This window comes from Ailuropoda melanoleuca, chromosome 3 (genome assembly GCF_002007445.2).
Source record: "Ailuropoda melanoleuca isolate Jingjing chromosome 3, ASM200744v2, whole genome shotgun sequence".
Taxonomy (NCBI): domain Eukaryota; kingdom Metazoa; phylum Chordata; class Mammalia; order Carnivora; family Ursidae; genus Ailuropoda; species Ailuropoda melanoleuca.
In genome coordinates, this window is record NC_048220.1 from 108,414,409 (window position 1) to 108,438,210 (window position 23,802).

The following is a 23,802-nucleotide window of genomic DNA, read 5'->3' on the forward strand; positions in this document are numbered from 1 at the left end:
TTTGTGTTTTGGGATGAGAATATTTAAATCAGTGGACTTGAGTGAAGCAGACAGCCCTCTCTAATGTGGGTGGGTCTCCTCCAATCAGTTGAAGGCCTGAATAGAACAAAAGATGACCCCCCCCCCTCCAAGGAGGAAATCTGCATCAGGTGGCCTTTGGACTTGACCTGCAGCATCGGCTATTTCCTGGTTCTCCAGCCCACCAGGCCTACCCTGCAGATTTGAGGCTTTGCCAGCCTCCATAATTGAGTCAACTCCTTAAAATAAATCTCTGTATAAATATACCTCCCTATTGGTCTGTTTCTCTAGAGAACTTTCGATAAAACAAAGAAAATCTTAAAAGCAGATAATGGATGTTACACAGGAACCATGATAAGAGTGACATCAGATTCCAGTGTTTCTCACTGGAAACAATGCAAACAAGACTGTGGAGCAGCATCATTAAAATAGTAGAGGGAAAAAAATTATCAACCTATACCCAGCAAAAATATTGAAAAAGACAATTAAAGACTTTCATTATACCTTTTTATTATACTTTTGTTATACTTTTTCCAGCATTAAAAGAAGTGTTAAAAGAATTCCTTCAAGCAGAAGAAAAATGATTCCAGATGGAAGTCTGGATTTACACAAAGAAATGGAAAGCATAGAAATGGTGACTACAGGGGTAATTATATAAGATTTAGTTCTTACTTAAATCTCTTTATAATATAATTGTTTAAAAAATACGGGGCTTATAACGTACATAAAATAATGCAGGAGAATAAAGGCATAGAAGCCATATTGGAAAAAGAAGTATACCCTTGTAAGGTTCCTATATGTGAAGTGGTTATAATAACAGTTGAAGGTAGACAGTGATAAGAGATGTACTATAACCCTAAAGCAACCACTAAAATAACAGAGTGCTAGCCAAGAAGGGAACAAATGAGATAAAGTGGAAGTATCAAAAATTATCCAAACAAGGCAGAAAGAAAAGGAACAAGAATAAATGGAATAAATAGAAAACAAGTACTAGGGTGATACACTCAAACCTAACCATCAATAAGCAAATTAAATGTAAATGGTCTAGACTCAATTAAGGGACTAAGATTGATATTAGATTAAATAAATGAAAAATAAATAAAAAACAAAAACTAGGACAACTATATGCTGACTTGAACAAGTCTGAAACATAATGACACAAATAGGTTGGGAAAAGATGTATCATGCTAACAGGAGTCAAAACGAAGTTGGAGTGGCTATGTTATCAGAAGAGGTAGGTTTTAGAGCAAAGAATAACTCTGGGAATAAAGTTCATTTTATAATGAAATCATCTAATCAAGAGAACATAAGAGTACTAACATTTATAAAACTGTTAACAGCTTTACAATACACAAAGTAAAAAACTGATGGAACTTTAAAGGGAAATAGACAAACCCACATGTCAGATTTTAATGCTCTCTGAATTATTGACAGAACATGTAAGAATTAGCCAAGATAGAGTAGACTTGAAAAGTGCTATCAGCCAACTTGACTTGATTAACATTTATAGAACACTCTGACAGTGGAAGACATTTTTCCCAAGTGCATGTGGAAAATTAATCAAATTAGACTATATTTGAGGATATACAAGTCTCAATAAATTTAAAGGGGGTCAAGTCATACTAAGTATGTTCTCAAATCAGAGCGGAATTGAATTAGAAATCAGTAACAAGATTTCTGAGGAAATCCCCAAATATTTGGATACCAAATTACTTCTAAATAACCCATGGATCAAAGAAGAATCCAAAAGGAAATTATAAAGCATTTTGCACTGAATGAACGTACAACACGTCAGAATTTGTGGAATTCTTCTGAAGCAGGACTTTAGAGGAAACTTACAGCACTAAACTTCTATGTTAGAACAGAAGAGCCTCAAATCACTGACCTCAGTTACTACCTTAATGAACTATAAGAGAAGAATGTATTAAAAACAAAGTAAAGCAGAAGAAAAGAAATACTAAAGACCAAAGTGGAACTCAATGAAACAGAAGAACAGAGAAAATAATTGAAACCAAAGCCTGGTTCTTTGAGAAGATTGAGTGAAATTTGCAACTCTACCCAAATAGATCAGGAACAAATATTGAGACACTAATATCAGGAATGAAGAGGAGTTGCATAAATGTAGATTTTATAAATATTAAAAGGATAATAGAATATTATAAACAGCTTTATGCCAATAAATTTGACAACTTAAATGGAAAAATTTCTTGAAAGACAAACCATCAAAGCTCATTTACGAAGAAATAGAAAACTCAGATCTATATTTAATGGAAATGAAATCATAGTTTAAAAAAAAAGAACACTTGAAATCTAGTCAGCTGCACTGGTAAATTCTATCAAATTTTAATGAAAAAATAATGCCAATGCCACATAATACCTTCCAGAAAATTGAAGAGTTGGGAAAACTTCCCCATTTGCGTAAGAACGGTAAGTTTTTTTTTCCTGCTCTTTAAATGTTTTATTTTTTATTATGATAATATTTTTTATTATATTATGTTAGTCACCATACAGTACATCCCTGGTTTTTTATGTAAAGTTCGATGATTCATCAGTTGCACATAACACCCAGTGCACCATGCACCCTCCTTACTACCCATCACCAGCCTATCCCATTCCCCCACCCCCTCCCCTCTGAAGCCCTCAGTTTCTCAGAGTCCATAGTCTCTCATGCTTCATTCCCCCCTTCTGATTACCCCCCCCTTTCTTTATCCCTTTCTTCTCCTACCGATCTTCCTAGTTCTTATGTTCCATAGATGAGAGAAGGACCAATAAGTTTAATGCCAGAACCAGACAAAGACATTACAAGAAAACTACATAGCAATATCTCTCATGAATATGGATGCAAAAAGTATAATTATAAATTAAGCAAATCCAATATATCACAAAGTGACATCCTAGGAATGCAGGGTTGATTTCACACTCAAATCAATAAAATTTAATTCATAATATCAAATTTTAAAAAATGTGATTCAGATACAAAAAAAACCCCTCAATTTCTGATAAAACTACAGAATACAAACAAAAGGGAATTTTCACAACTGTTAAAGGGCATCTGTGAAAACTGCACAGCTACTGTCATTCTTAATGATGAAATAATCTTTCCTCTCAGATCAAGAATGAGAAGACATGGATGTCTGTTCTCAAACACTTCAACTCAACGTTGTAGCAGAGATTCTAACAGGGCATTAGGCAAGAAAAAGAAAAGACTTCCAGATTGGAAAGGAATAAGTAAAACTATCTTCATTTGCAAATGACACAATCATCTAGTAGAAAATTCGATGGAATCTACAACTTTATATCAGTGAGTTAGAGACAGCAGGTGTGAATTACAGCTGGTAATCTTGGAGATCTGAAAATTTGGAGGATATCTTGATCATTAATTTGGAGAATATTGTCCATAAGAATAGAAGCAGAAAGAGTGTGGTGGATAAACATTAGTCAAGTATTGAATTCATTCGGGTAGACGACCAGACTCCCTGAAATCTGATAAATGGATATGCAGAGGTCCATATATAAGCAGATGCCACAACTTCAGGTGGGAAATTATTAAGAGGTGACTATGGTGAAGTGGTCCAAAAGCATTATAAGGAACGCACGATTGTCCTGGGTGGCACTATTAGGGAAAGGAAGAGTTCTGTCGTCTAGTGTAAGGAGGATGGAAAAGTGCAAGAAAATGTTGTAGTCTAGACAAGACTTTTCTTAACGAAGCTGAGGTTCCATAGGACTCAGTGAAAGGGCTCCATCCTGATAAAGGAAGGGCTGGCTTGGGAATGTGAAGCCTGAAGAAAGATATAGGAGGGAAGGGGTAGATGGTTCCCGGTTGAGTCTTGTGTGCTCACTGTAGCTGATGGAGGTGGGTAAGAGGTCGGAGAAACTGATCAGTGATGACGGAGGGAAGGGGAAAGGAAGGTAGCAGAGAAGAGCCAAGCAGGCTGATTATAAGCTATCAGTGGACCCACAAAAATCAATCCCCACTGGAGTTCCAGATAAGCATGGCTGGTGTGTTCAGACCTACTTCTGGTTCTTTTTGTTTGTTTGTTTAGATCAGGGCTGTGTAGGTGTGTGTGCATATGTAATTGAAGAACAAAGGAGGTGGAAGGAAGGTCCTAAAATAAATGACAGAGCCTAACGGCAAGAAAAGGTAACTAGAGGAAAAAATGAAGTGAGAAAGCCACTGGTGCATGTGAGCATTGAACGTGGAAGATGGACGAACAGCTGCAGGAGGCTAAGGAGGATGACTCACGAAGGAAGAGACCAAGGGCCTTAACTCAAGTTTTCCAGTACTTCTAAATGTTTATAAACAAGACAAATGTAAGAAGAAAACAATACTGTTGAGAAATGTTTGTAACAGGTATTAGAGTTTATGGCTGTCCCACTTAGAGAATTCAGTCATATTTACAAATAGTACCTAGAATGCAATCGATAAATGAATTAAAAGAGATATTTCATAAAAAGAATTAATGGCAAAGAAATAAATGGGAAAGGTTCCCCTTGGCCAGAAATTCAACTTGACTAGAGAATAAACAAGAAAAATGTTAATTTTATACTCAAATTTACCAATATTGTTTTTTTCTTTACGATAAGACCCAACATTTGGTAAGATCATTAGTGGTGGCATTGTGTCTGGTGTTGTCCCTTTTCTTGGAAAGCAATTATTCATATAAATCAAAGATTACCAAAATATTCACATCTTTTGACCTAGTAATTATGCCACTGAGAATTTAAGCACATAATTTTAAAGAAGCCATACACACAAAGTGATTCTTTGCAACACTTGTATAACTAAAACTTTAAACATCCTATAGCAAGGGAGTTCATTAATTAAATTGTAGTACCCTCCACTGAAAAGATTATAGATTGGAGCAATAGTCTTTTTTTTTTTTTTTTGAGTTTTCAATCCTTTTTTTTTTTTTTTTTTTTGAGCAATAGTCTTCTATTGAAGAAAATTTACATTTGTTTTTAAAATTAAACTGTGCCTTTGAATGAAAAGGGAGAAAAGAACATGTTGAGTTATAGGTGAAATTTTGTTCTTTTAAATTATTTCTTTATAATGCTTGATAGTAAGCCAATTAAAAGTAAAATATTTGTTGGAAGAGTTGGGAACAATGGAAAAGAGAGTCTACCTTTGAGAATTTGTTTCTTAAAATAAAAGCATCACAAGAAAGTATGTCCATCCAATTTTAGCAAGACAAGAATGTCTGCCTTTTCTTTAGAAGCAAAGGGAGTCCAGACTTCATTGGATGGTTAACTTCAGCAATCTTTTACGTTTGACATAATTTTTAGAAGACACTTAAATTGTGAAACTTAAAGGGCCGGGAAACCCTCCAGAGAGCGATTGGAAAGCTTGCACTTTGGTCGAGAAACAAAAGTGATCTCTGTCCCAAGCGAATTCCTTGACTGGAGATGCACGAGGAATTTGTTGATAAAAGGGTTGTTAACCTGTAGATTACACAGAGACTCTGAACTAGAGGAGTGGGGTTTAGAGGTTTGGGATAATATAGTGATGTAACCTGGAGAAAGCTGAGCACCTGAAATTGAAAAAGGTTGAAGATCCCCTCTAAGGATACTTATTACTACACTTGGAAAACAGTCTAGTGGTATGCTATTCAGTTAAAACAGAAAAAGATCGTGATAATTTGAAAGAAATGTAGAAAATGTCCATGAAAAATTGAATGAAGTATTTTAGAAACTTGAGTATTTGCTGTATACATGTTAAGTCTACAAGAGAAACAAGTTATAAAGTCCAATTTTGTTGTCTGCTAAAGGACTGTTTAATAAATGCCAGTGGATTCAATTTGTTTTTAGGATACTGAAATCCTATGTAGAAGAATCTCACTAGAATGGAAGAATTGTCCAAATGTCACAAAATTGCCATGACATAAATCATGCCCTGGGTTGAAGTCAAGGCCACCAGATCTGTGGAGTGCCTTTGCCTTCAGTGGTTGTTAAAGTTATCCAGGGATTTCAGAAGTACACACAGAGTATCCATGTGCAAGTGTGCAGACTTGTGTGTTAGGAGGGTGGGGGGTAGCTGGTCTGTAGATCCAAATAAGATACTCATATGTTCCACACAATGAGTAAAAATAGACTGGCCTCGCTCCCCAAACTAATTTTGTTACAATTCCAGGAATGCTTTCCCTGCATAAAAAACGTCACATCCATCTCCCTCGTATCACAGGTTTTGCTGAATTTAAGGACTAAAAGACAAAAACTGAAAGTCTATGCAAACAATTATTTCCCCAAAGAGTTACTAAGTCATATATTTATTAAAATTTGTGGGGTTAAATCTTAGGGGAGGTTTCAGTCTTACTAATGTAGCTTAGAGAGGCCAGGAAAAAATGACTGCGTAACGTAGGCTTCAGCCATCAACTTGTTTGAGTGGGATCTGGGGAGACCTGCCCACGAGGCCTTCAGCCAAATACTAGAGGCCATTGATGATTGACTCCGTTGTTACTGTCATTTCCTCTTTCTTGTTTAATATAAATAATGGAATCCTAATGCTAGAAGTAGTCTCAAGAAGCTTATCTAGTCCACTCATTTTGCAGATGAAGGATTCAGGGTCAAGAAAAAATGTGACTGGTGAGTCTAAGAGCTGCAGCTAGGACTTCTAGGACATCAACACACTGACTACCCGTGGAGAGCGTCAGAAGATGCCAATTTTGTGGACAGGGAAGAGTGATCAAGCCTAGAGTCATGGCTGAGTTGGACATTTTCTTTCCCCTAAATTCCTGGTTTTGTCAATAATGCTGATAAAAAGGCAGTTTCTGAACTCCTGCTATTTTTATTCCACTAATAAGGCATTGTAGTGTGGCCCAGAGAACACTTACTGTGGTTCTTTGTATTACATTGTTTATAGAGAGGCAGAATAGTGGGTTTATTAGGTGTGCATGTATTTTGACAAGCAGGTTCACCAGTATTTAGTTCAACATTGGGCAGAATCCTGTGAATCGATCCGGTCGTTGGTACCCAGAAGAGGTGTAGAGCTTTGGTGACAAGGCCTGGGGTGAGGTTTTAAAGATAGTACTTAATACTCTTGGCAGGGCACCTAGGCCTTCTGATTCACTTTCCTCTTCGATGGTAGTACTCATGTTAGGATTGTTGTGACAGTTAAATCGAGAAATAAATATAAACCCTTAGCATAGATCTTTAAAGAAATAATGAGATTGTATTATGTGCCTCTCACTGGCATACAGGGTATACCGCACACACTTTCTCTGGTGGGGATTCTTGCAGTCTAACTGGGGAACAGACGTAAAACCAAGAAACTGATATGTAACTATGACTGAAAATTACATAGAAGTATTGAGTACTGGAAGAACATGGATCTCCCAAAATCAACCTATTTCAAGAAAGCCATGGAAAGCTTGCCTGATGAAGTGAAGTTAAAACTGCACCTGAAGGATGAAGACTTGGCCAGAGGGGCAAAGGGCACCAATGGAGCGGGATGTGCAGATGCCCTAAGTTGGGAAGGACATAGCTTGTTTAGGAACCAAAGACGAAAATGAGGGGGAAATGATACAAAATAAGCCTGGAAAAGGGAAGAAACACCAGACCAGGTCAAGCCTCGTTAGGTGTTTTGAACTATATCCTGAGTAGTGAGAAGCTACCCGAAGGTTTTAGCCAGGGGAGTGATGTGATCAGATGTGACTTCAAGACGATCACTTCTGCTGATGTGTGGAGGTGATGGAGCAGGCCAACACTAGATGCAAAGAGTTGAGTTAGGAGGCTCTTGAAGTTGTCCAAGTGGTGGTGGTGGCTTGGTCAGAGTTATGGAGAGAAGTGGACCTATTAGAGAACTAGATGGAATTGACAGGTTTTGTTGAATGGAATTAGGAGAGGGAAAGGAAGTGCTATGGAAGATGGCAGATATTTAGTCTATAAAAGTCCTCAAATGTTTTCGATTCTGTAGCTTTAATTTTTACCACTGTGTTCATGATATATCAGACCTTGAGACCACATGTGATCTTGACTGGGAGAAATTTAAAGCCTCTAGTAGTCAATTGGTGACTGTTAGTATTCGGAAATTTAGTTTTATTTGCTAAACACTTTATAACACTGGGTGCCATCTGTTCTTGTTTACAGATGAGGTAACTGAGGCACAGAGGGGTTAAGTAACTTGTTCAGTTGACAGTGGTAGAGCCAGAATTAGAAGTCAGATATTCTTTCTTTGGCTCCCAGATATTCCTGATGGTTTTTATTCCTCAGAGCAACATTTGAGAAAGGTATTTTGATGGTTTGACCTTTATATCCCTACTAAATATTAATATTTCCCGCTCCCCCCTTGACCTCGTCCAACCCAATGTGAAGGAATAAGTAGAGTTGATCTGCTGGTCACTCTTCTTGGTTGCCCTTCTGGTGAACTGCAAGTGTAGCTTTAAATTTTAATTCTTTTTAATCCTTGCAAGCATTTAGAATGACTAAAATTTTTTTAAAAAATGTTTCTCTTCCATGTGTAGTACATTTTTCTTATTTTCTAGTCTGGTTATATAGGCTTTGTCCTCTGAACATTCATTACCACAGCTATCCTGTAAAAATATGAAGACAGCAAAATGGAAGACTGGATATACCTTTGCAGTATAAATCTAGCCACACATGGTCTGTTTGGAGAGAAAACGTGTATTCTGCAGAAACATTTATATGCCTATAAATAACATTGCTAGGTTACTTTGCTTAGCGTGAGCATTTGAGGACATTTTTGCAGTCGATTTATTGTATCTGTGAGGATTAAAGAGGGTAACAATGATATAATCTGCCTGTTCGATTATAAATTTCAGAAGTTGTATTTTGCATGTTGGTGCAGCAGTTTCTGGAAGGCTATTCCTTTCCTTGGGCACCTGCGTATTGTCAGCTTTTAAGAATCACAGCAAAGGAAACATCGCTGGTGTGCTCCATAACTGTCTTTTTCAACGTTGGAGCCTATCTCATTTCTCTGGAAAATCCATAGTTGAGTTGTCCTGAACATAACCAGTAATAGACTGTTGATCATTTGCATAGAGCTTTTCGTTTTCAGGATTTCACAATCATTGCCTTTTAATCCATATGACACCCCTGTGAGGTGGGTAGATACATTCAAACATCCACGTCTCCTGCAGGCAAATTTCGGTGCCAGCAGGAATATTGTGATTGGCACTGACTTTCCTTAATTTCCCAGAGGCCAGACACCTGGAGAGGCTTTTCTGCAGGCCCAAGTACATGCCAGTGCTTCAGCCACATGGGGTTGCCTCCTCATTCCTTCTACTATTTTACTAAGATTCAGTGACTGCATGCACCATTAACCGTAACGCTGTGGCAACTGTGTCAGTCTGCATAAAACCCACAGAGGACAGGTATGTTTTGGACGATTCTTAGAGGGCTCAATGAACATTCACGTTCTGTACCACAAATTTTAACTATTCTCACTTCTTTCACTCTAATAAGGGTACTTTTCATTCAATGGTAATATCTGTAGCTCCAGCTAAGTATTTAGATTAATAAGCCCCCAGGATCTCTTGAGAGTCTATAATGTTGTCAGGCAGGCAAAAGATATACATAGCTAATGATGAAATCATCAATACAGAGCCAATTAATAGAGAATGCTAGCAATCATATATTGTATGCTTATTTGTATCAAGCACTGTGATAAAGTATGTAACATTNGAAATCATCAATACAGAGCCAATTAATAGAGAATGCTAGCAATCATATATTGTATGCTTATTTGTATCAAGCGCTGTGATAAAGTATGTAACGTATCAATTTTGTAATAACTACACGAGGTAGATTCTATCATTCCCGTTTTATAGATGATGAAAGCTAAGGCTAGTAGGTTGCCCACAGTCACAGAGCTGATTTGAACCCAGTTCTGACTCCAAAGTCCCTTTTTAACCATTAGGTAATATTCACTACCTTAAGTGAAAGATACTATATAGACTTTTGAAGTGCTAGGACAGCATATAGCAAAAGAGTGGCAGTAACAGGGTAGAATATAAAAAGATACATATTCTGTTTTTATACAATGAAGTGGAACCATGTAAAAGAACTGTTCTTGGGGAGCCTGGATGGCTCAGACGGTTAAGCGTCTGCCTTCAGGTCATGATCTCTGGGTCCTGGGATCGAGCCCCACATCTGTCTCCCTGCTCGGTGGGGAGTCTGCTGCTTCTTCTGCCTCTTCCCCCTGCTCATGCGAGCTCTCTCTCTCTCAAACGAATAAATAAAATCTTAAAAACAAAACAATGTAACAAAAAAAGAGTTGTTCTTATCCACAGCATATAGTGTATCTGTTTACCTATCCAGGCACCTATCATAATTTCATAATGTGCTTCAAATTAAAGTATTTGTATATCTGATCCTGTTAAATCATCATCCCTTTTCTAAGAAATTATTTTAAAGTTGCACATACTAATGTGTAAGACCTTAGATTAATTGGGTGGTTAGAAATTACTGAATAAATTAACTTTTAAAAATTAGTAGGGCTTTTAATTGGAAAAGTCCTTGTATATAGCAAAACATTCAAATGAAATAAAAAGAATCAAATTTAAGACCTTCATGTCCTCAGTTGTTCCAAGAATCCTCTCTAGTTTGTTTCTTGTGGATTATTTCAGAAATGGTGTATTTGTTGGCATATGTGTATGTGTGTAGGTAAATAAGCTTGTATGTTGCAACTGCTAAGCTTTTATACTAAAACCTGTGAACCAGTTATGTTGAAGTCAATCATGACTTGAATGATAATAGTTAAGTTCTAAATATATGATAAAAAAACTGTACTCTGAATATATTTTAATAGAAATCATTTATTACATGTATTATAAAATGATGGTGTGTAGACAATTACGACTGCACTTTAAAGAAAGAAAAATATATGTATGATATTAACCATGTTCTTAAAACTCTGGCATAAATCCCATGTAATTCTAATATAAGATGGTTATAACTTTGGTACCTTGATCTCTAGAGTTGCTGAGTTATATGTGAGAGACAATTAACTTCAGGAATTAGAGGTCCTCATAGATCTAATAGTTTCTTTGAAGTTTCTCTGTACTTCCATGTCTTTCTCACAACTGATAAATTTACAAGTGACATAACATATTAAAGAATAAGGCAGTATTTTGAAGAAGAGTTAGATTTTGCTGTAATAAACAACTATGTTTTGAAAGTTTGAAGAGGATGTGTTATCAGGTATCTTGAATTGTTTCCGGCATAAATACAAGCTATGAAAAGTAGCTCTTAATCAGCCTAAAAAAGGCTTTGAGCATTTTATGCATTTTTAAAAGTAAAGCTGCTAATTCCTTTTTTATGTTTTTGTTTTTTAATTTTAGGTTTTAGTATAAAAGCAGTGCCATTCCAGAATGCCATCTTGAATGTAAAGGAACTTGGAGGTATAACATTTAAAATCCTTTCTGTGTCTGGCTTAAATTTGTGCTAATTCAGTATTAATGTTACATGTAATTAAAAAAATTGTTATTCTAGCAGGTGATTCATTTTTACCTTTTCCCTTGGTAATAGAGATATGTCTTTCTCTTTATATATGTTTTAAAGTTTGTTGAAGAGTTCTAAGTAATAAACTTTTTTTTTTTTAATTTGGAGAACCATGCTATTGGTTCTGTTTCATATGCTACATATTCTTTGGTTTTATTTGTTCAAAGAATTTATTCCTGATCCAAAAGTATGAAGAGAATTTTAATATAACAGAAAGATAAGCCATACATTATGCGCGGCAAAGAAGTATATTTTAGAGTAGTTTGTATTCATCCTGCAGGTTTTATTGTATTAGATCTTTTTAGAATGTATTTGTTCCGATAATAAATCTTTGCCAATGGCTTCTTTGCTGGTCAAGCACATTTATTGGATAGGCTGTACCCCAAACTATACATCACTCAGTCTTTCATTACACTCTCTGTCTAGGATTTTTTTGGTTGTGTTTTATGTCAGTCAGGGTCTTAACCCATGTAAATAGGTTAACAAAGAAATCAGTCAATTCAGTGAACCTACTAAATTCTCTAATGGCACAGGAAAATGGTAAGTGCTCTGAAGTTCAGGATCATACTGGTGAGTTTAATGACTTAGAAGAAAGTTCTCTTCCATCTCTTTAATCACTTTGTGATATTGACCTTCCTCCCCTCCCCCACTTTTTTCTAAGTTCATTCTAACTGACCTATTTTTAACTTGATGCAATTGAAATACAAACTTTATGCCATTTTAATAGTGTTTGATGCCACCTTATTTTTATCTCTTTAATATATTAGCTCATCTTCTCAGGTGTTTTAAAGAGCTGTATATAGGACAAGTTTACTTCTGCCAGTCTTTTTTATAGCTACCTTTGACTTTCATAGCATTAATATTTAAATCAACCATGGTTGATAAATTCTGGTTTTCCTTTAAGGCATTTGATTTTGTCATTTTACTACAAAAATTCTAAAGCATGCGTGTTCTTGTCATGGAATCATTTTTCTACATAAAAAATTTTTAAGACTGTTCGTTTAGGTTGACTATTTTAATATTACTTTGGGTTTCTAGTGACTCTGTTTCTCAGTGACCATAGAATTACAGTCAGAGAATATATTGTAAAAGTCTATGGAATCAAAATGTATGGCTTGAGAATTTTAGATTTTAAATGTGTTTGATACTTCATAAGGACTTTATTACTAGGCTAGACACAAAACTTTTATTGAACCCCCTCCAGGTGTAAGAAACTGTTGATTAATTGATAAGACATTTATTGTGGATGTTAGTTGGATGATACAGATGGTAAATGTGTCTGGACAACTAAAGTGAATGCTTCAGGGAATTTTTGTAGCCTGGACTCTGTCACCGTAACTCTGAGATTCAATACAAAAAGAGAAAACTTAGAGGACAGGGGCATATACAGTGGGAATCGGTCTGTTCCCAAGCAAGGTTTAGTTTTGCTGAAAAACCTCTTCCCTGACAGTTGCAGTATGGACATTGCAGTGAAGAGGGTACCATAGAGTTTGGTGGTATCATCATAGTTCATGTGATGGTTATTCTGCGATAATTTGTCATGTGATGGTTATTCTGTGGTAGTTTGAGATACAGGTAAAAGAGAAAACTTACAGGACTGGGACAGGTACATGCGTTCTGGGCTAGTGAGAATGTGTTTAGTCGTTCTGTTTTCAGTCGAGAGACTGTTTCAAGGAGAAAGTGATTTTTTTGAGTAGAATATAATTGTGCATCCTGTGTTGAATGCTCAGAGGCAAGCTGTGGAGGGAGTTTATTCCTCGATTGTGCCTTGACTAAGTCCTTTATTTAACACATACTTTTTGAGGGCCTTCTCTGCCTGAAAGAGCACTGCGCACTAGGCTCTATCTCACCTAAGAAGGCAGGAAGAGTGTGGCTTTCCTAGGATTCGGGATATCTCTTGTGTGGTAAGAAGCTCATCCCAATATAATACATACGTACGTGGCATTTAGGGAGATTTGTGACCAACTGAAATCAAGTTGCTTGAGAGGAGGTAGCTTGACTGAAAATTTCAGGAGGAAAGAGTGGAGTGTTTTAGGATCAATGTGTGATGATATGAAACCTTTATGTACCAATAGAGGGTTTCTCAGAAGTCCAATCAGGTTGTGTCAATCCAGGGAAAAATCTTGAAATCAAGGGAGAAATTCAAGAAGATGGATGGTAGAAATAGCAATGCTGAGTGCCACAGTGTCTCCAGCATGGGGAATGCTCGGATGGCTCTGCTTACCGTAGGGTAAATTCAAGAGATTGCATGGCCCCTGCTTCTCCCTACTGGGAAGAGTACCCCTTCCGGATGGTTGCAAGGCTGTCCACCATCCCTCTTCTCAGCCTTAAGTTAAATTTCTCACTGTTCAAAATAGGAAGAAGCATGAACTCTTGTGTTCCTTATCTAGTAAGAAATCTAATGAAATGAATTTAACACTGACTAGTGGAGATACGTGAAAGTCAGTCTTGGGAGATCTTAAGAAACTTTGTTTACATGTACAACTGATAGATGCTTGTGTCTGTGCATATATATAACTTGTATGTATACATATACATATGTAGTTTTATGTTCTCATCAACTTTCTCTTAGGAGAGTGTTTCCAACATCCTTCACCTAAAATCTCTTAAATTTTCACTCACATTTTCTCATATGGTCTTTTCTACCATTCATGCAATCATTCTAGCATAGTTGTATATCAAGCATGATTCTAGGAGCTGAGAATGAAAGATATTTAAATACATCCCCTGTCTTCAAGAAACTTGTGATTTTTGATTATGGAGACGTTCATGAAAACAAATATTTGAAATCAGTGAAATTTTGGAAAATGAAATTGCGGGGGGTTGTGGGTAAGTTCAAGGTAAGAGGTGACAGAAATATAGACATAATCAGTCCAGCCTGGTGGTATATGGGCAAGTTCCGTTTTCACTATCGTGAGAATGACTTGCTCTCCTCGACTTAGCTCTCACACCCACCAGGCTGCACTGATGATGCCTATATTTATATGAAATTAAAATTCTAAATGTTTTTTCTATTTTTTTTTGCTTATTCCCATTTCTCTCCCTCCAGTTCTCATTTCACTTTTGCAGCTTTGTGCCTAATGAGTAGATCTGTGACTGTCTCACAGATAATGTGACCCAGGATAGCCAGGCACAGAGACTGATTGACTTGATCAAGGCTATTTGGAGGATGTGGATGTCCATCTGAGCACTTAACTGGTTACTCTCTACGTGGAACATTTTATCCCGTGCCTGGAGGAAGAGAAGTGCTTCCACATGTTATCTGCTGCTGCTTCTATCACTGATTTTCTTTCTGACTCTCAAGTCAAACTCTTGTTTGCTCTGGGTTCTGACTCCACTGCTGGAGTCCTGCTTCCCTTCCGGTCTCTTCCAGACTGGCTTTTGAATCAGTCAGTCATAACCTCAACTTTCCAGTCTGTCTTGAGGCTTCCACAGACACATCATTTTCATATTTTTATTCTTTTTATTTCATGTATTCAATAGATATTTATTAAGTACATATTACGTGCCCAGGCTGAGTTCTAGGAAGTGGTGGTTATAGTGGCAAGAGACGCACAGGCCTTGCATAGATGAGCTATTGAACATAAGGGGAGACTCTTGTGTACTTCTCTCCTCGAGTAAAGCCAAATATTACTATTTACAGGCCTCGAACGAGTTTGTAGGTTAATCCCCTCAGTAATTGAAGGATTTTTAATACCATCCAGCACGGCTGTTCTGATCTCTGCTAAGGACGTTCTGTAGTATTGCTCAGTGGATTTGTTTTTCTTGTAAATTCTTTCATTTGGGGGGTTTTTGTTAAAACTAATCTAAATCCTTTTTCAGTTTTAATTAATTACCCTTCTTGTCTTGTGCTATTATTCCCGATGTTGTGCAAGACACCTTGCAGGATCTTGAACAGACAGAAAGATGAATCTTTCAGCAAATTTCCCTTCTTCTATTAGAGGAAGCCCAGCCATTCTGTAGGATTCTAGGCAAGTCCATTTTCCTGAATCTCTGCTTCCTTATCTTTAAAATGTAATAATAATAGTTCCTGAAATTACTATATAACCTTTGTGAAGACTAAATTAACTTAAGTCAGCTATTTAGAAATCTTCTGGCCCGTAGCTAACATTTTTAGAAGATTTATATTATAATTACACCTTTCCCCTCCCCCATCCCTCCCCCCCCCTTCAGTATAAACCCACCTTTCAATAAACCACCTTTCAATAAAGCCTTTTTACCAGGGACTCTAAAAATAACCCAAATCACATGTTGATTGCTTTTTCTCTTTGTGGTCATGCTTTATGCCTGCTCCCTTATGGACAAGATGATCTTTTTTTTTTTTTTCCCCGTTATACCTGTTTAAACTGAAAAGTCACAGGGAAGGGACCTCCTTGGAGTCCATTGGTTAACAGCCTAGCATAGTTTTTGGCAGTACACACGTGGTAATATTAAATGTTTTTGTCCACATCTACCTTATTACCTTTCCCTCTGTTTTCAGTTTCCACCTGAAAAATCTCTTCTATCATAATGCCTCTCTTTTTTAAAGCTTTTGTTTATTTATTTGACAGAGAGAGAGGAAGAGCACACAAGTAGGCAGAGCAGCAGGTAGAGGGAGAGGGAGAAGCAGGCCCCCCCCACTGAGCAGGTAGCCCAATGTGGGGCTCGATCCCAGGACCCTGAGATCATGACCTGAGCCAAAGGCAGATGCTTAACCGACTGAGCCACCCAGGCGCCCCATCATAATGTTTCTTAATTGCTTTCTTTCTCTTTGGCTTTATGTATTGTAACCACATTACTAAGGTGAATGAAGCATTTGGCATTTAGCTGAGTTGAAAACACCAGTCCCGCCTCAGTGACCTTACAGCTGTGGTAATTTTTCATTTTAGAAATTTCCAGTTCTTAAATCTACAGATGCATTCGAAGATATTTTTCTCTTGATTTAGAAATTGCATTTGCACACTGATAGAGCACAGAGAGGAAATTTTCATTTCTTAACACATTTGCTTTATTCCCATGAATCGATGAGGATCCAGACATCATAATATTCCATTTTCTTTCCCTAACTGAATTCTGGAACCACGGTTGGTTTTGTCAAATGACTTGTTTTCTCCCTCTGATATTCTAATGAATTATGTCTGAGTTGTTTCCCCACCCAGTAAACTCTTTGGCAGTCTTGTCTTCCCCGTTGACATTCAGAAAGGCAAAAGCTAAAAAGCAGTAAGCTGTCTTTTATGCTTCAGTATTTGCTGCTAGTTGTCAATCAGAAAGAAAGTTCATGAAGATTTTTGTTTGCACTTTATTTTTCTCCTTTAAAGACAAGACAACTTTTCTTCTTCAGAAGGTGGTGAGGGTCATGTGGAAAAGTGCAAGTTGTGTTCACTTACCCATTTACTTCAGCCCATGCAATAGTGATTGAATGATTTTTGAGGATTGTCAGCTAAGCCATTTTTTTTAAAGGTTGCTTCTTTCAGCAGCCAAGCTGTTATATGAAACAGATGTTGACTCTGTCCTGTTTCTTTGTTTGCCTGGAGGAATACACCGCCTCCTCATAGTGAAAGGTGCTGTTTCTTTGTATCCTGCTAGTTATCTTCGGGTGCTGTTAATCTGTCCAGGTTATTTGAATTTCCTAATTTCTCCAGAAATTGTACAGGGCAAATTTCTTGACAGGCAGCCCAGGGGGCACTGCTGCCTGCATCTTTTTAATTTCTGCTTTCTGTACCCAGGCCATTTGATGTCTTTCACCAAAATAAAGCTTTCTTCCTTCAGAATCTTAGATTAAAACTTAATTCAGAAGGAAGAACAGCTCTTTAATTTTATTTAATGTGTTCTCCCAGTCCTGTGTATACTGTGATGATTACCTCCGTATCCCCACTACCAGCGCCTATTTTTTAAAAAATCCAGCTATATACCTATGAATTTAATGTCACTGCTTCTGAGAGTCATACTATCCAACAGACAGAGGGAGGAATCAAGACCATATAAACAAATTGGTTGTATATTAGAAACAGTATAGGCAATCTGGAAGACATTATTGCCACATTGTTTTAAGGGACACGTGGAGTTAAAAGATTGCTTGCTGGGGTAGGAGAGAACGACTTGCCATTCAAAAACTCTTTTAGATGTCTCCAAACATGGAATTCTCTGGAAGAGGTGGCAAGAAACTATGACCCTGGCAAAGGAACAAGACAGCACAGAGTGGGGGCCTGAGGAAGGCCAGGTCCACAGCATCCCTTACGATCATGCTGTCTGCTAAATTATAGTCAGCTACACACAAGTAAGTGTGCGTATTCCATATCTGTTGTATAATCATAAGGAAGAAATGAGGTTCAGCAAGTAGAGCATGGCCTCAAGACGCTCTGTCCCTCTGTGCATTTGAACTTCTTGTTGTTTTCTTATCTGCAAAATGTAAGTTTTAATAAATCATCACTACTTATTTCCCAAGGGATTGGGCTGGAAGAGAAAACCTCAGTTGCCTAAAGCTCCGCAAGAGATGCTTTAAGATGCTTTAAGATAGACAGTGGTATTTCCACTAATTCTGTTTTTATAGTTGTGGTTCCAGTGTGATATGTAATATTGAGTGATCAAAACTTCTTGATATAGTATTGTTTCCTTATCTAGGAGAAGAACCAGACCTTTCTGGAATGGGAACAGCCAGTTAACTCCTGGCTCTCTGAGTTGTGTACTTTCTCACTTAGGCTTAGGCTCTGCTAGGGGAAATGATATTGGTATAAAGCCAAGTCACTTGGATAGGAGTTGAAAGGCCACAACTATCTGAATTGGTTGAACAGGATCCCAGGGTGGTGGTGTTCAAGCGTTTTTTACACTTGCTAAGGGAAAACTGAGCCAAACAGTCAGCAGAGCCAAATAAATGAATCTGGGGGCCCAGAAGTCTGTTACTGGCTGATGTAGACCTGACCTTAATTTTTGTTTTCTTCTGGAGAAATGCCCTAGGAAATTTTTTTAAATTTGCCTTCCCAGTCGTAGTTTTGTATAGGACTTAACAATCCACTCTTCTAAGATTATATACATATATATATACACACAGAGATGGATATATAATACACACACACACACACACAATGTTCAAGAAACTAGTGTCCTGGCCTTTTGACACCCACCCCCAACTTGAGAATAGGGGTCTCACGTGCCTCTAATGTAGCTCCCTTGCCCATTGATTCCTGTTTGGGGCAGTCCAGTCGTGACATTTCTTCCAACTCTACCAAACTTACTCACAGAACATTCATGCTGGGTTCTGAGCTTCCTAACCTTTAGAAGGGGATAGATATTTCTGTTTCTCTCAGGGGTTGCTGTAATAGCAACGATTTTTCATCGTGTATTTGGTTTCAGCATGGTATTGCAGCAACAGCACTGCAAATCAAGAGACCAGTATTTTCTCTATCAAAACAAGCCATGCGACATTGGGCAAGCCTCTTAACTTTTCCAAGGCTTCTTGCTTTTCTAGTAGCTGAGGATGCTGATAACCATTCTCCTCTTTGATACGATAGAACTAGTTTATTTATCTTGAAATCCTTGGTATCTACTTCACTGTGGTCCCTAGGAACCAGAGGCCATCTTTAACAACTATGCATGATTATAATGCTTTATTTTTTCTATTTTCATTTAATCCCAACTTCCTCTTTTTTGGGGGGGGGTAGGGTAGACATTTCAATAAATCTGTTTTCTTTTTGTGTTTGTCTGAAACAGGTATACATACATGAAATACCAACTAATACTAAATGCACTTGTCACTGTGCTGCTTACTTTAAGAAGCATTTCAGTCTGGTGTGGGAAATACCATAACAGGATTGAGTGCAAGATGCCATTGGGATCATAGGAGGGACAAAGGAGACATCACAGAGGAAAAAACAGTTTAGGAAAAGTCTGGGACGAAAGTCATGGAAGTAGCAGTAGGTTTGGCCTAATCTTGTTTCATCTATAAACCAAGTCCACTGTCAGCTCCTTGACTGGTCTCATCTGTTTTTTTTTCCCTAGACTCTTTTCCTCTGTAATCTCTCTCTCCTTTCAGTATCATCTTAATTGCATCTTGTACTCAATCCTGTTACAGTATTTAGCATACCACTCCATAAAGTTAGAAAGAATTGAAAAACACACTGTAATCTTAAGGGTTTATCATATTGTGATGTAAAATGCACCTGCAGTTCCAAGCTGGAGAAAAATTTGCCAAGTTATACCCCACAATACTGGAGTAAGGCTAGTTCCTTCAGATGCAAGATGGTGTTTTGTATTGAATTCATTTCAGTGAATGCTTAATAAACACTATATGCCATCACCTAAAGATATAATCCCAACATGGGCATGCATGTGATCATGAGTCCATTTCTTTGGATATTTTGATGGGAGAGTAATATTGGCCATAAAAATTATAGAAGTTCATAGAAAAGATTAAACAGCTTTATTAAATTACTATAATTAGAATGACAGCTTGACAGTTGTTCAAGAGGTAATATATTTGTAGCTGTTCATTTCTTACCAGATCAGGTTGGTTCCCTGATCTATCCTAGAATTGAACAAAATAGAACTAGTTAGATTTGTTTTGAGGCATTAAAAATGTGTTGCTTTTAATTTCTTAAGGTCCAAAGTATTGCCAAGAAGCTCTACTGAAAATTCCTGATCGTTTTAATCTTGAAATTCACTGATGTTTTATGGCATCAGTGTGAGAAGTAATGTGAAGAATTTATCGTATAAAGTTAACTTTTTAATACATATATTAATATATAATACTTATTGAAAATTGAAGGTTGGTTTTTTTTTAATGTCTATTCTCCCTCCTTTGCCAAAATTTCATAAAATGACAAAAGTCAGAAAACGATTATAAGTTAAATCTACAACACAGATTTAATCTACAATGAAGAAAGGAAAGCATGACAAAGACTGAGATATAGGCCATGGAAACATGAAGTAGAAGGAGAATTCATCAGGATTATTAATCAGAGAGTTTATCAGAGTTATTAATTGGGGCTTTACATTTGGAGCCATGCCTTTATTTTTCTTCTCTCCTTGTGTTAAGTAGTGGATAGCAGCTGTGTTTACCCACAAACTAAATCTTGGAAGTGGGTGCTAGACTCAGGCCAAGGCAGTGTCCTAGGAATATACTGACTGCCAGGTGGGTTAGGAAGCCCACACACGCAGGAGAAAAGCCACTTGTCTGTCCCTATTAATCACAGAAAGTAGGCAGTGGTAAACAAAAGCGCTGGCAAATATAGAATCTTTAACAAAAGATAAGTATATAATCACAGCATACCACAATATGAGGGAAACCAGCACCATCAAAGAAAGCTTACCCCATCAAAAGAAAAAGTATATAAGGACCTAGAGGTAATAGAGTGATCAGAAGAAGACATTCAGAGGATGAGATGCTGGAGGAGTAGGGGACCCCTTTTTCAGCCGGTCCCCTGAGTCGAGCTGGATAGGTACCAGACCATCCTGAACATCCACAGAATCAGCCTGAGATGCAGGAAGATACATCTGGATCTCTACAAATGAACATCTCCAGTGCTGAGTATTGAGGTACGAGCGGGGAGATGTGAAACCACGCACAGATATCGGAAAGTAAACAGAAGGGGGAGGGAGGCGCCGCGTTTGGGCGCCAGGAAGCGGTAGCCACCTGCACGGGGGAGTGGGCGGACTCAAGGACTGGCACCCACGAGAGAGCTGACTGAGACCGTGAGCCGGGGAGCACGCGCCACCAGACTGAAACGGCGCTCCAGTGCGCTCACTGGAACCAGACTGAGACCGGGAGCTCCGGGAGTGCGGGGACGGCTGGCGGCTGGTGGTGTTAGAAACACAAAGGACAGAGACGCGCCAGCCCTGGAAGTGAGGGCTGGGACGCCGGGTGTGGGGCGCACATCCCGGGACGCTGCAGGGTTGAGCAGCACCAATAGAAACAGAGTTGAAGTGGCCAGAACATCAGTGGAGAATGGTCCGCGATCCCTCTGTTCTGAGACAGACGCTGAGATTTGGCTACTGCTGCTCTGACTCTCAGAAGAGGCACAGCACACTGCCAGGGAAAGCCACCAGAGAACAAAACCCTGGAAATACCGGCTCACAGTGTGCCCATCCCCATCCCGCCTCGCAGGGGACACAGAGACTCTACTCAAACAGGGTTGCCTGAGTTTCGGCGCGGCAGGCCCCTCCCCCAGAAGACAGGCTGAAAAATGAAGAAGCCCACATCCCTAAGGTCCCTAAAAAACAAGTGCGCACTGCCTGGGTCCTGGTCAATAATTTGGTCTCTGGAGAACCCCTCACCCTCTCCTCATCAGAATGACGAGAAGGAGAAATCCCCCCCAACAAAGAAAAGATAATGAGTCTGTGGCCTCTGGCACAGAACTAATGGATATGGATATAACCAAATTATCAGAAATGGAATTCAGAGTAACAATGGTCAANTACATACGGATGTATCCCAATTATCAGAAATGGAATTCAGAGCAACAATGGTCAAGATGATGAGTAAACTTGAAAAAAGCATCAGAGAAAGCGTTGCTGAGAATATAGAATCCCTAAGGGCAGAAATGAGAGCGAATCTGGCAGAAATTAAAAATGCTATGAATCAAATGCAGTCTAAACTAGATGCTTTGATGGCAAAGGTAAATGAGGCAGAAGAATGAATTAGTGAATTGGAAGAAGGGATGGTAGAAGAGAATGTTAAACAGAAACTGGGCTAAAAAAAAAATCCAATCTCAAGAATGTAGGTTACGGGAGATTACTGACTCAATGAAACATTCCAATGTCAGAATCTTCAGCATCCCCGAGGGGGTGGAGAAAAACAGAGGTCTAGAAGAGATATTTGAACAAATTGTAGCTGAAAACTTCCCTAGTCTAGCAAAGGAAACAAACATTCCTGTCCAAGAAGCAGAGAGGACCCCTTCCAAGCTCAACCACGACAAACCTACGCCACGTCACGTCATAGTGCAATTTGCAAATATTAGATCCAAGGATACAGTATTGAAAGTGGCCAGGGAAAATAAATTTCTCATGTACCAAGGCAAAGGTATCAGAATTACATCAGACCTGTCTACACAAACCTGGAATGAGAGAAAGGGTTGGGGGGGCATTTTTAAAGCTCTTTCAGAGAAAAACATGCAGCCAAGGATCCTTTATCCAGCAAGGCTGTCATTCAGAATTGATGGAGAAATAAAGACGTTCCAAAATCGCCAATCATTAACCAATTTCGTAACCACGAAACCAGCCCTACAGGAGATATTAAGGGGGGCTCTATAAAGGTAAAAAGGCCCCAAGAGTGATACAGAGCAGCAAGTCACAACCGATACAAAGACTTTAAAGAGAAATGGCATCATTAAAATCGTATCTCGCAATAATCAGTCTCAATGTAAATGGCCTAAATGCCCCCATAAAACGCCACAGGGTTGCAGATTGGATAAAAAGACATGACCCATCCATTTGCTGTCTACAAGAGACTCATTTTGAACCCAAAGATGCATTCAGACTTAGAGTAAGGGGATGGAGTACCATCTTCCACGCAAATGGACCTCAAAAGAAAGCTGGAGTAGCAATTCTCATATCAGATAGACTGGATTTTAAACTAGAGGCCATAGAGAGAGATACAGAAGGGCACTATATTATTCTTAAAGGAAGTATTCAACAAGTGGATATGACAATTATTAATATATATGCCCCCAACAGGGGAGCAGCAAGATACACAAGCCAACTCTTAACCAAAATAAAGAGACATATAGATAAGAACACAGTAATAGTAGGGGACCTCAACACCCCACTATCAGAAATAGACAGAACACCCTGGCAAAAACTAAGCAAAGAATCAAAGGCTTTGAATGCCATACTCGACGAGTTGGACCTCATAGATATATATAGAACACTACACCCCAGAACCAAAGAATACTCATTCTATTCAAATGCCCATGGAACATTCTCAAGAATAGATCATGCTCTGGGACACAAAACAGGTCTCAGCCAATACCAAAAGATTGAAATTATCCCCTGCATATTCTCAGACCACAACGCTCTGAAATTGGAACTCAACCACAAGGAAAAACCTGGAAGAAACTCAAACACTTGGAGGCTAAGAACCATCCTGCTCAAGAATGACTCGATAAACCAGGAAATCAAAAAACAAATTAAACAATTTATGGAGACCAACGAGAATGAATACACAACGGTCCAAAACCTATGGGATACTGCAAAGGCAGTCCTAAGGGGGAAATACATAGCCATCCAAGCCTCACTCAAAAGAATAGAAAAATCTAAAATGCAGTTTCTATATTCTCACCTCAAGAAACTGGAACAGCAACAGAGGGACAGGCCTAACCCACTGACAAGGAAGGAGTTGACCAAGATTAGAGCAGAAAT

General features: G+C 38.3%; 1 protein-coding gene across 4 annotated transcripts in view; it reads left to right on the forward strand.

Annotated features, from left to right (window-relative positions):
- The window catches only part of ARL15 (ADP ribosylation factor like GTPase 15), a 431,154-nt gene that overhangs the window by 151,266 nt on the left and 256,086 nt on the right, over positions 1-23,802 (forward strand). For 3 of the 4 annotated variants that reach the window (XM_034656932.1, XM_034656931.1, XM_034656934.1), the window contains exon 3: positions 11,313-11,372. The exons of the other annotated variant lie outside the window; for it this stretch is intronic. In XM_034656932.1, coding sequence (XP_034512823.1) covers positions 11,313-11,372 — 60 coding nt within the window. The remainder of the gene's footprint in view (positions 1-11,312; positions 11,373-23,802) is intronic. 4 annotated transcript variants of the gene reach the window in all.